Source organism: Trichechus manatus, unplaced genomic scaffold (genome assembly GCF_000243295.1).
Source record: "Trichechus manatus latirostris isolate Lorelei unplaced genomic scaffold, TriManLat1.0 scaffold00057, whole genome shotgun sequence".
Lineage (NCBI taxonomy): Eukaryota > Metazoa > Chordata > Mammalia > Sirenia > Trichechidae > Trichechus > Trichechus manatus.
This window is the reverse complement of record NW_004443993.1, coordinates 3,670,068-3,683,990: the sequence shown is the minus strand read 5'-3', so window position 1 is coordinate 3,683,990 and position 13,923 is coordinate 3,670,068. Positions and strand designations below refer to the sequence as shown.

Below are 13,923 nucleotides of genomic sequence, written 5' to 3'. Positions count from 1 at the left end.
ACAGAGCTGGAGAATGATGTAGAACAAAATTCAAACACACACAAAGAAGACCAGATTTGCTGGTGTATAGGAGACTGGAGAAACCTGAGAGTATGGCCCCCAGACACCCTTTTAGCTCAGTGGTGAAGTCACTTCCGAGGTTCCCCGTTCAGCCGGGGATTGGACAGCCCTATAAAGCAAAACAGGACTAATGAGGCACAGCAGTCCAGGGACAAGGGCTTCAAGGCAGAACGGGACAGGAAAGCTGGTGATAGGGAACGTAAGGTTGAGTAAGAGTGTATGATGTGTAGTGAGGTTGTTAACCATTGTTATAGAGCAACATGTGTACTAACTGTTTAATTAGAAACTATTTTGTTCTGTAAACTTTTATCTAAAGTGAGAATAGCAGCACAATTGGAAGAGCACAGTCGAAGTCTCTGAACTGTGCATTTAGAAATTTTTGAAACGGTGTATCTTTCGTTATGTATATTTTCACCAAAAAAAGAAAATGTTGAGAAGGGAGAGGGTTGACATGTCGTGGGGTTGTTAACCAATGTCATAGAACAGTATTTGTACTGCTGTTTAATGATAAACTATTTGTTCTGTAAACCTTCACCTGAAGAAGAATAAAAAAAAGAGAAATGAAAGAAAAGACCAAAACAGATATCGAAAGAGACTCAGAAACTTGCTATTGAACCTCGAGCAGCTAAAGCAAAAGGAAGAAATGATGAAGTCAAAGAGCTGAACAGAAGATTTCAAAGGGCAGCTCGAGAAGACAAAGTAAAGTATTATAATGACATGTGCAAAGACCTGTAGATAGAAAACCAAAAGGGAAGAACATGCTCAGCATTTCTCAAGCTGTTAGAACTGAAGAAAAAATTCAAGCTTCAAGGTGCAATATTGAAGAATTCTACAGGAAAAACATTAAACGACACAGGAAGCATCAAAAGAAGATAGAAGGAATACGCAGAGTCACTATACCAAAAAGAATTGATTGACTCTCAACCGTTTCAGAAGACAACATATAATCAAGAGCCAATGGTATGGAAGGAAGAATTCGAAGCTCCACTGAAGGCATTGGTGAAAAACAAGCCTCCAGGAATTGATGGAATACCAATTGCTTTTTTACTGAGGGATAGCAAGTGGGAAGCTGGATATACAAGTCTGGCATTTGGGGGACAGTTCCTTTCTAACTACAAGTTTAGGATTCATTTGTGTTCAGATGAATTTTAAGTTGATGAGTCTGAGTGCTGTTGCAAAAGAGTGAAGGTAGCTGGAAAAGAAGAGATCTGAGGCCTGAGACAGGAGATCCTCTAGTGTTTGGAGATTGGAAAGATGAGAAGACATATTAAAGGAAACTGAGAAATAGTAACTAGTGAGGTAGGATTAAGACCAAAATAATATATAGTACCGAAAACCAAATGAAGAAAGTGTTTCAATAAGAATAAATTGAGTCAATGTTGTTGACAAGTCAAGTAAGAGAAGGACAGAGAATTAACTGACCTGGACTGGACTGGACTTAATAAGGTAGAGAACATTGGTGGTTCTTCAAGAGTACTCTCCGTGAAGTGTTGGGGCAAAGGCCTGATTGCATTGACCTCAGGAGTAAATGGAGGGAGAAGAATTGTGTAGAGTGAGTGGAGACAGCTGTTTTGAAGACTTTTGCTATGAAGGGGGCAGAGAAATGAGTCTATTGCTAAAGCCAAGTGAGAGGTTCAGAGAGGGTTATTTTTTCTTTCTTTCAAGATTTGAGGAATTCAAATATATTGGATGCTATTGAAAATGACAAGTCAAAGGGAGAACCTGATGATGCAAGAGAGAGATGGGGGAATTACTAGATTTATGTCCTAATATAGGAGGGAAATATTGAATTCTATGTACAAGTGGAAGCGTTGGTGTTGGTTAAATCCAACTAACCACGCTTTTCTCAAGAAGGAATAGAAAGCAAGTAATCTTGGAAACATTAAATAAATTGAAGTCCTCAATAATATAATTTGTCATAAAATACAACCTGAGCTACATAATTTTATAGGCAAGTTCTTCCAAGCACTCAAGGAAGCTAATTTCAAGATTAAAGGAAGGATTTCAGAAAATATAAGGGAAGAGATATTTTTTATCTCATTTTATAAGGCCAGCACAATCTTAATGTATAAACCAGACCAGGTTAGCACAAGAAAGAAGAGTCCCAGGATTTAAAAATTATATGCAAGAACAATGGAGAAACAATATTTACCTTGACGGCAGATGAGAACAATGTGGAGTATTTGCCTTACCAACTATCAGGATATATCATGGAGCTATAATATCTAAAATGGTATGATTCTAGTATAGGATAGGAAAATAGAACTAATAGAATCTTCATCTATATGAAGACTTATTGAGTACAGAGAAAGAATCAGACACTTTATTTATAACTATGTGATATTGCGGGGGAAAAAACCCATTGCCATCAAGGCGATTTTCACTCATAGCAACTCTATAGGATAGAGTAGAACTGCCCCAGAGGGTTTTTAAGGAACAGATGGTGGATTCAAACTGCCAACCTTTTGGTTAGCATCCAAGCTCTTAACCACTGTGCAACCAGGGCTCTATGGATGGTATCATTCAGAAAATGGTGCTGAAATCTTTGTTTATCCATATGGAAATAAAATGAAGTCGGATTCTCCATCACATCATATCCAAAAATCATTCCAGTGTCTTTTAAACACAAAAGAAAAAAATAATTAAATGTTTATGAGACTATGTAAGAAAATATCTTTATGAGATTGGAGGAGTTAATCAGTTCTTGAATGAGACATAACACATACAGTCCAAAAGGGAAAAGATACATCAATCTAATCACTTCAAATTAAGCCAATAAAACAAGTCACAGGAGAATTAAAATCCAAAGTTGTTCTTTCCATGTAACAAAAAGAAGACAGCAGGACAAATAAACATTCAATGAAGTATTTCCAAATGTGGCCTTGCCTACAACATAAGTATTAACTGCTGATAATTTTTTAAATTAATAAGTTAGGATAATGGCTAAAGCAAGTGCTTAAAATGAGTGAAACCAGAAGGAATCAAAAAAAGGAGAAAGAGAGTGCTACCCTTGGAAATAAATTGTGCTGGCTCACATTCACTGAACATATTCATTAAGTACTTAAGTGGCAGGCATTGTACTAAACACTCGTAATTGTTGTAGCACTTGATGCTACATCAGACTTTTCTAATCAGAACATTCATCTAATCCTTCCAAGCTAATGAAATTCCTGTTGCCTGTAATTAGTTTTAGAAGGGGCATATGCCGCAATTCAGGTTTATGATATAGAATGTGTTCTGGATGACTCCTTGAAAGATTATCTCTAAATTACCAAGACCCAATAAGAAACAGTTTTCTGTCTCTGATTAGTGTATGTTAAATGACCCCTGTGCTGCTGCAGACATTGGTGACCATCATGGGAACAGCTTTAGAAAGAAACCAACACATGGAGCTGTGAAATGCAGCCCCATGGTTCTGTAGGTTCTGGACTTACCCTACCTGTGAAATCTTTGTTTTCTTCTTTGATGCTAAGTAAGTTGAGGCTTTTCTCTCAGTATACCTGAAGGCACTCTCACTCATAGAGTTGAAGTATCTTAAATCTATATTAAAAATAAGTGAATGATATAATTATGCCAAATTTATAGATGAGTAAACCGAGCTTGTTGTTGCTGTTGTTGTTAGTTGCCCTCAAGTTGATTCTAACTTATGGTGACCCCATGTGTTACAGAGTACAACCACTCCACAGGATTTTCTTAGCTTTAATCTTTACAGAAGCAGATTGCCAGTCCTTTTCTTCTATGGTAACTCTGGGTGGATTTGAACTGCCAACCTTTAGGTTGGCAGTCGAGCGCAAAGCATTTGTGCCACCTAGGGACCTACAAACTGAGCTTAGAAAGCTGAAATAAATATTCATTCCACACAACTATTACAGAGAAGAGGTAGAATTGAAATCCAGGTGGTCTGACTCCAGATTTTCACCCTTAACAATTATGATCTCTGGACTTACGCTATTCAAAGAACTTGGTCAGGCTTCCTGAATCAGTATTGTTTATTTCCCTCTGGCATATTCTGACAGCGTTAGTCCAAAGCAGGTGACACATTAATGAAAGGAAGGTATTCTAGAGATAAGTTTCCTTAAAGCGCCCATCATGTCCTTGTTCCTCAGACTGTAGATGAAGGAGTTTAACATGGGTGTGACCACTGTGTACATCACTGATGCAACTGGACTCTTTCTAGAGGATAGAGTAGTTGCAGAGCTAAGATACACCCCAAAACCTGTCCCGTAAAACAAGGAAACAACAGAGAGGTGAGACCCACAGGTAGAAAAAGCTTTGTACATTCCACCTGTTGATGGCATTTTCAGGAGGGAAGAGACAATTTGCATGTAAGAGAAAATAATCCCAAGGAAGAGTCCACCACCCAAAATGCTAGTCATAAAATATAGCAGGATGTTATTAAAGAGGGTATCAGAACAGGCTAGCTTGAGGAGCTGGGGAAGTTCACAGAAAAACTGGCAGATTTCCAGGTCTGTGCAGAAGGACAGATGCAGTGCCATCAGACTGTGGAGCAGGGCGATCATGATACTAACGAACAAGGAGAGTAGAATCAGCAGGCCACAGAGGTGGGGGTTCATGATGATTGTATACCTCAATGGGTGACAAATGGCCACATAACGGTCGTAGGCCATTACTGCAAGGAGACAATTTTCCAAACAAGCAAAAACCAGGACAAGGCAGATCTGGGTGAGGCAGCCTGTGTAACTGATAGATCTTCTCTGTGTCTGGATGTTCACCAGCATCTTGGGGACCACGGTGGTGCTGAAACAGATGTCAGTGAAGGACAAGTTGGAGAGAAAGAAGTACATAGGGGTGTGAAGCTGGGAGTCTGAGCTGATGGCCAGGATGATGAGTAGATTCCCAGCCACAGTGATCAGGTATATGGTCAGGAACATTCCAAAGAGAAGGAGCTGCAGTTCTGGATTCTCAGAGAGGCCCAGGAGGAGGAATTCTGCTAAACCTGTTTGGTTTTCTGATTCCATGTTTGTTGATGATTCTGATAGAAAGAATAGAGATGGAGTATATAACAGATGTACAAAAATCCTTTATTTTGGAGAAACAATCTATACAGTGAAATGAAATTAATATTATAAATCTTTCCTGTGATTCTGTTTGTCTCTGTATCTCTCTCTCCTCCTCCTCTTCTTTCTCCTATATCCTTTTCTCTCTTCGTCCCTCTCTGTTCCCTTTCCTCCTACACTCTCATTTCTCTCTGTCCTCCTTTTACCTCCTCTACCACATCTTTCCAAACTTTATTTAAGTACCTACTCTTTTTCCATATTTGTCAACTAACATGAATATAATATAAAATAGTACATATTTTTTCTTTAAGAATATTCTGATCTCTGCAAATTAGCAGGAAAATCAAAACCATATGATATTAAATATATGTTTTAGAGCAGTTGTTTTCAAACTTCCTTGCATCAGAGTCATCTGGATGACTTGCTAAAATGCAGATTGCTGGGCACCACCTTCAGAGTATTGGATTCAGAAGGCTGGGCATTAGTGCTCCAAAATGTGCCTTTCTAACAAATTTCCAAATGCTACTGCTGCTCAACTGGGAACCACATGCTGAGGACCAATATTCTAGAGCACAGAGTTGGAGCAGACCTGGTTCATTTCCTGAAGTGGTAATGACCTGGCTCATCAATGCACTACAAAGTAGACTGGGAGTTCAAGTCCTTGATTCAGCCCATTTTCAGTGGGTCTTCACAATTTGTCCTTTTAATTCTCCACTTCCATTTCAATATTCCGTTCTTTGGATTCTTATCACAAAACCCTTGCCTAATTGTTCTAACTAATAGTAGTACCAGCAGGAGACTTTGGTTGACACAAACCGTTAAGCTGCTAAAGTAAAGTTTGGAGGTTCCAGTCTACCCAGAAACACCTAAGAAGAAAGGCCTGATGATATACTTCTGAAAAACTAGCCATTGAAAGCCCTATGGAGCACAGTTCTACTCTGACACAAGTGGAGTCACCATAAGTTGGAATTGATTCGATGGCAATTGATTTGGTTTTTGTTAGATTAGCAGATATCATAGTAACAAATACAATAACTATTATGAACTTCTACAACCAGATCACTAACACAGAGCTCTGAGCGTTGGCATATAGAATTCTTGGCATTTATATGAACTAGTTTTATTCTCTCTACAGATCTGTGACTTAGGTGCTTCTATCATCTTTCATTTTACCCATGATCTCAAGTAGGTAACATGAGGTTAAGTTATGGATAAAAGACACATGATCTTCTTGTAAGGATTGGTAAAGAATTTAAACTTAGTTTGCCAGATCACAGTGGACCTCTTACCACCATGTGATATGACCTCTGAGTAGGACAGGACCAGGAATTGGAAGGGTCAACAGATTCCATTATCTGCCTCTCAAAAAATTCCACCCGAATACAGAAGCAAGTGCTTTCCCTGGTCTTCAAAGTCACCTACTCTCTGACAACATGGGTCATATCTAGCAGGTGATATCATCAAAGTAGGACCCACATTCAGAACTTGAGGTCAATATTGGAATATGCTCTCTGAAATCTCAAGCTTCCATGGATATTATGTCAATAAGATTCTCTTTTCTCCCAATATCCGAAATTATATGTATCACATTTTTCCCCTAAAACAGAGGAATCGGAAGAAGAATGAAATGCATATGGTATTTAAATCACTAAAGAAAAGACAAATAATTTATTGGTGTGTCCTAAGTGGAATTTTAGGATAGAAAATACACAGTCTAACAACACAGGCATACAAGTTGCTTGCCAGGTGTGTCCCTATAGTAGTAGCAAGAGGGAGAGTAGAAGTTTGCCAAGTCAGCCTTAAGAGGGGAAAAGGATATGGAGCAAAGTACACCTAGACACCTCAAACACCTTTAGAGTTTCGGAACTTAAACAATTACTCAAAACAAATTGCCTGGTAAGGAGCCTGGCATCTGGTGAGTGTGGGAGGTACTTATCAGTTAAGTTGTAAAGTACTTGTTATTTAAGATGATCATGACAATTGGACAAGATAATAAGACCTTATTATTAGAAATTCATTATTTTACACATACCACACATAGCAATGTCGGAAGTAAACACACTGTTTAACTACCACTCACACTTATGTATGAAAACCAGTAGAAAAAAACACCATGCAATTTTAAATTTGAAGAGTCATAATCTCCATTAATAATTACTTCTATATTTATGTTCCCTTTACTCACTTCCTAGGTATCTTATTGAAATCTATTCCTCCCTTCTTTTCTCCCTTTCTGTGGCAGATTATGGAAATCATTTATCCCTTACTACTCAGTAGCCTGATTCGTTCCCTACTCCTTTTATGTTTTGACTCACTGTCTCCATTGTAAAATTAGCAGATAATGTTAGAAAAAGAAATATTGAAAATCAATCATGAATTTCAGGTCTTCTTTCCTTTTGTTTCTGATTAAGCCCATCAAAGACTGAGTCAGGCAGCCTTGGGAACTTGTTTCTATTGGAATCCTGATGTTGTGTACCAGGATCAAGTCCAGGACATTCCCATTTCCTGTTTTAAGATAAGGTCTCTGAGTGTCTTAGTTATCTAGTGTTGCTATAACAGAAATACCACAAATGGATGTCTTTAACAAACAGAAGTTTATTCTCTCAGAGTCTAGTAGGCTAGAAGTCCAAATTCAGGGCTTCAGCTCTAGGGGAAGGCTTTCTCTCTCTGTTGGTTCTGGAGGAAGGTCCCTGTCATCAATCTTCGCCTAGACTAGGAGTTCTCAGCGCAGGGAGCCTGGGTCCAAAGGATGCACTCTTCTCCTGGCATTACTTTCTTGATGGTATGAGGTCCCCATGTCTCTCTGTTCACTTCTCTCTTTCATAGCTCAAAAGAGATTGATTTAAGACACAATCTAATCTTGTAGATTGAGTCCTGCCTCATTAACATAACTGCCGCTAACTCTATGTAATTAACATCATAGAGATAGGATTTACAACACATAGGAAAATCACATCGGATGACAAAATGGTGGACAATCACACAATACTGGGAACTATGGCATAGCTAATTTGACAGATATTTTAGGGGACACAATTCAATCCATGACGCTGAGAATATGGTCACTAGATCCTCAAAAACAGGCAAGAATTGATTGCAGAAGTCCTGGGCAAATTTATGTATTTACCCATTATTCTTATGAACCAAGGATTTAGAAAAAGTCTCTAAAGGAGTCCCAAGGATGAACAGCTCATTAGGATTCTTATGTTCAGGGTAAATGCCCCTGGACAAACACTGTTTCACCAACAAAAAAATCTGGGCCCTAAGCATGGGGTCATGACAACAATCAACCCTAACAGAATCAATCATTTGCTGGAAGATTTGGAATTATACACCCTGAGTTTATGTCCAACTCTAGCACTTGCTTTGTGAATGAGGAAACTTTTACAACACTTCTAGAGGCCTCAGACTTCTCCTTTGTATAATAGGACCCATCATAAAACCTTATAGGGATATTGCAAAAATGAGAAATGAATAGAAAAAATCATCAAGCACAGTGTTCAACATATTACACCCTCTCAGTATTTCCTATCGTCATTTGTTCTGCATGGGCACAATGTGGCACTGTTCATTACAGAAGAGAAGTAACAGGTGGGGCCAGATGAAAGAGGATCAAAGAAAGTTAGACCGTTCATAGCGTGATAACTACAAATTTAAGGGAAGAAAGAATATGCCTAAACTCAACAAGGAGTCTTGCTCATCCAGAGAAGCAGGAGGAGACAACAAGCCAAATGAACATCACTGATAGCAGTGTAAAAGGAGCCTTGGTGGCCCAGTGGCTAAGTGCTTGGTTCCTAAACAAAAGGTCAGTGGTTCGAACTCACCAGCCACTCCACGGGAGAAAGATGCGGCAGTCTGCTTCCTTAAAGAGTTCAGCCTTGGAAACCCTATGGGACAGTTCTGTTCTGTCCTATGGGGTTGCTATGAGTCAGAATTAACTAAACGACAATGGGTTAATGGGATATCAATGTTCATTTTGCATGGACACATGATGAAATATTTAGTAATTAAAATGAATAAATTAGACCTAGATATACCAACACAAATAATGAAAACTTAGAAGACAAAATTAATTTCTCTAACAATACATCTGTAGTATGGGAAAACTGAAATAAGTTTTAAAATTACACAAGCAAAACATTTTATTTTAAATATGAAATATTTCAAGCATACTGAAAAATACAGAGAAAAACAATAAAGGCCTAATTATCCACCACTCTGCACCATCAAATTAAAATATATTACCATACTTGCATTAGGATCTTTTTAAAATTATGATTCTTTCCCTTTATTTATGAGCTTAAATCCTTTATTTTATTTATTTATTTTTAAATTTTTTGAGGTGTATTCAGTATTTCTAAGGAAAAAATATACATTTATTTGAACACCTCTCCATTTATTTTTTCACAATCTGTCTTACTATCCATCAGAGGAACCACGACACTGAACTTGGTATGTATTTTCACTACTTTTGATCTGATTCTCTTTATAAACAATGCTATTGTTTTACATTCTAAAACTTTATATACTGTGGATATCATTTTACAATTGGTCTCTTAAAATAATACATTTAGCTTTATCAGTCTAGTTACATTTCACTCTGGTTCATTAACTTTAACTACCTTATGGTATTCCACCCTGTTATTACATCTGAATTTATCCCTTCTCCAACTGATGGGCATTTTCATTGTGGTATGCAAAAACACACATACACACACGCAGGTGTAAAAAAATACTTTAAAACAATGCCTGGAGAACTACCAAATTTAAAATTGGTTTTCTTTGGGAAGCAAAGGAGACAAAGGATGGGAATGGAGTTGAATAAAAAGAGTATATCATCTTTATGCATAATATTTTGTTACTTTAAGAATAGAAGTCTTATGGCAAAATGGCAACATTTATTAATTCTGAAAGCATTGATATATGGGTGTTTGTCCTATTACCCTGAGCTATTCTTTCTTAAAATATTTCATAGGTTAATAAAGAGACACCAATAGATACAGATATATAGCCTGTGAGGTCAGACTGGTTCTCCACTTCCTCACTATGAGTCCTCATAGCCAAGTCAAACATCTCCCTTAAAAAGGCGTATCAAGAAACAGGTAAGAAGAAGTTGACTGAACATACCTGTTGCCTGCCAAATAAATACAAGAATTTTTTTGAGAATTCTAGAAAATTCCTCAAAATTGAGCAAAGGCATGTTTCTGTTGAGGATGGAAAAAGTCCCTAGAAATTTAGGTTCAGAAAGGTGATTAGCAGAAAGAGAGCTGCTCAAATATTGGTGGAAAGGTACAAGGAAACTTATCAAGAAGATGATGGACAATTAGGCAGGCATCTCACAAGTAACTCCATTCTTCTCATCTTCTGCATGTACTCACCTCACAGCTGCCCCTAGATGGACTGGAAGACAAAAATATCTCTCTGTTTGCAAAAGATAAATGAGGGGACTTCAGATTACCTGAGTGCCAGCATTAAGAAATGACATTCTGTTCTCCCCTGAAGGTTGAGTGATAAAAATTGAAGCTCTGGACTCACGGAGCACAGAAGACAAAGAAGGACCAGGGTCCTATGGAAAATGATGGAGACAAGGCCCAGCTGTGCTGTCTCCTGACCTGGGGAAAGCTGTTAAGTGGGTGGTCACAGGCAGACCATTTGCTGTCTCTGTAGCCCTTGGGGTTTTAATACACAAAGCTCCTCATTAGTCAAACTCATTTGCTGTCATTCTGATCCCAGGGTGGTACAAACCCTTAAGGAGAAAGGCTCAGAGAAGGAAGAATTTGTGTTGAATGATTCCATCACCCAAAGAGCCAGGGCATATATCATCCTTTTCACCTCATCTCATTCTGCTCACATTCTTTTCAAGTGCCTTGTACATATGGACATACTTCCATTCTGTAATTGTATTAGTGTTCTTTCTTTATATTCAAAGGTGATCATATCCTAACAACAATATCAGGAAGACAGACACAATTTTAGGCTAAAAATATATACTTTATTATATAGAGATATGTATCTTATATAAATACAAGTGATAATATAATAAATGTACTCTAAAATGCAGATTTTAAGGGCTAGTTCTATGTATGGTACATTGATTCTCTTTCTGCATCTAATATTGAGCAATTTCTAATATTATCTCTGTAATCAAACACAATTGAGCAAGTAACAGGCATTTTACCTCCTTTTTAATATTTCAATATCAACTTTTCCCAATTTTACAGTAGTAACTTCAATATCCACTACTCAACTGTTCATTTGTCACACTGGTGGCTTGTATGTTGTGATGCTGGAAGCTATACCACTGGTATTTCAAAAACCAGTAGGGTCACCCATGGCAGACAGATTTCAGTGGAACTTCCAGACTAAGACAGACTAAGAAGAAGGACTTGGTGATCTACTGCTAAAAAAATTGACCAGTGAAAACTTTATGAATAGCAGTGTAAGATTGATATAGTGCTGGAAGATGAGCCTCTCAAGTTGGAAGACACTTGTGATCACTCAGGTTGTGTGTCAACTTGGTTGGACCATAATTCTCATTGGTTTGGCAGTTATGATGTAGTTTGGCAGTCATATAATGATGTGATCACCACCATGATGAGATTTGATATAATGTGATCACCTCCATGATGAGAGCTGCTGTGAGGGGAGTTTCCATGGGTGTGTGGCTTGCATCCAATATAGGTGGACTTTCTGGCAAGACTTATGGGCTTTTGCTGTCTCTGAATCCTGCAGCTGGCATCTGTTCATCTGAGCCCTGGTTCTTGGGATTTGAGCTAGCAGCTTACCTGCTGTCTTGGGATTCATCAGTCTTCACAGCCTGTGAGCCAGAGCCTTGCTGTCTGTATTGCCAATCTTGGATTCTCCAGCTTCTGCAGCTATATGAATCATGAGCAGCCTCCAACCTGACTCAAGGACTTGAGACTTTCCAGATTCTACAACCACGTGAGCCATTTCCTTAATACAAATCCATCTATATACACTTTACTGGTCTTGCTTCTCTAGAGAACCCAGCCTAAGACATTTTCTACCAAGAGTGGTTCTAGAGAAACAAAATTGTAAGGATGTTTTCCAAATTGGTTTTCAAGTCTGGTTAGTCTTAAAAATGCTGATGACTCAGCCTCCAGTAGTAAAGTGGGCACTGCTAATTCATGGCGTGAGGTGGCAATAGAAATATGTAAAAATCATCACCAATTGATCAAGTATTGGTAAAGGTGAGGCTCTGGGTGATCCCATGTTTGATAACTTTCTAAATTTTTAATAATGAGAAGTATAAGAAAGTTTTTTTGTTGGTCCTACTTTCGCTGGACAAAGTGGTGAAAGAAAGACCTGAGCTCAGGGCTTCAGAGTCACAACTGAACTGCTGCATAAACAACCTCAAAGTTTCACCTTGTGCCTTGAAAGACAGTCTTATTTCTTGTAGTAACAGAGCTGATATTGCCAAAACCAAACCCAGAGTCTTCTCATAATAGTGGCTGAATTACAATGTCAACTGAATCCCTAGCTTGGTGTCTCAAGTTAAAGTGAGGGCATTGATTGGGAAGAAATGAAATCCTGAAACTTGGGATGGGGATGCATAGGCAGATAATCAGGAAACTGGGGACACTGAGCCCCTAAATTCCATTATATCACTCCTACCAACAGAACCAGCCCTCTCACTACCATCTGAAGAGATTACTCCATGTTGGTCTACTAAGCCACCCTCCCCAGTAAAACCATTGACCCTTCCACCCCATCTGATGATATTAACCCAGCTGTGTTAAAAAGCCTTTGTCTGAGTCATTGCCTGGGGCATTGCCTGAGGCAGATGCCTTACAATGCTGAATGTTCTAAAAAACACAACCACCCGACATATTTTGGCTTCTAGACTTATAAATAGACTTACATCCCAGGGAGCACCAAAAGGTGAAGTGCAGAATGGCATCAGCAGAGGAAGATTTTAACAATAAAATGGGTAGGATAACACATTCAGTGAAAACCAGTCATCCTCTTTTCCAGCTATTCCCATCATTGCACAATAGGCTCATGAACAAAGTGGCCATAATGGCAAGGATGGAGGTTATGCATGGACTCAGCAACATGGACTTCCACTCACCAAGGCTGACTTCGCTACAGCCACTTCTGAGTGCCCAATCTGCTAGCAGCAGGGACCAACAGTGAATGCCCAATATGAAACAATTCCTAGAGGTGATCAGCCAGCAACCTAGTGGGAGATTGATTACATTGGACAAATTCTATCATAGAAAGGGCAGTGTTTTGTTCTTACTGGAATAAACACTTACTTTGGATATGAATTTGTTTTCCCTGCATGTAATGCTTCTGCCAAAACTACCATACATGGACTTACAGAATGCCTTATCCATGGTCATGATATTCCACACAGCCTCGCCTCAGATCAAGGGACTCACTTCACAGCAAATGAAGTGCAGCAATGGGCCCATGCTCATGGAATTAACTGGTATTACCATGTTCCCCATCATCCTGAAGCAGCTAGCTTGATAGAATGATAGAATGGCCTTCTAAAGACACCATTATGGCACTAAGTGGCAATACCTTGCAGAGTTGAGGTGAAGTTCTCCAGGAGGCTATATATGCTGTAAACCAGCATCCAATATATGGTGCTGTTTCTCCTATAGCCAGGATTCATGGGTTCAGGAATCAAGAGGTGGAAATGAGAGTGGCACCATTCACTATTACCGCTAGTGACCTACTCATAAAATTTTTGTTTCCTGTCCCCACAACCCTATGCTCTGCAGGTCAAGAGGTCTTAGTTCCAAAGGAAGGAAAGCTCCCACCTGGAGACACATCACTGATTCCATTGAACTAGAAGTAAAGAATGCTACCTGGC

The 13,923-nt window shown here is 38.8% G+C and overlaps 1 protein-coding gene across 1 annotated transcript; it reads right to left on the bottom strand.

The window, feature by feature from the left end:
• Positions 1 to 4,100: 4,100 nt before the first annotated feature.
• Positions 4,101 to 5,066, bottom strand: LOC101342171 (olfactory receptor 7G3-like). The gene has a single exon (XM_004378378.2). It carries the CDS (start codon positions 5,037 to 5,039, stop codon positions 4,101 to 4,103), a length of 939 nt encoding a protein of 312 aa, XP_004378435.1. The 5' UTR covers positions 5,040 to 5,066.
• Between the last annotated feature and the right edge of the window lie 8,857 nt (positions 5,067 to 13,923).

Bases quoted from the DNA above. Each gene is read 5' to 3' on its own strand.
- LOC101342171 (XM_004378378.2), bottom strand. From the start codon at position 5,039: ATGGAATCAGAAAACCAAACAGGTTTAGCAGAATTCCTCCTCCTGGGC.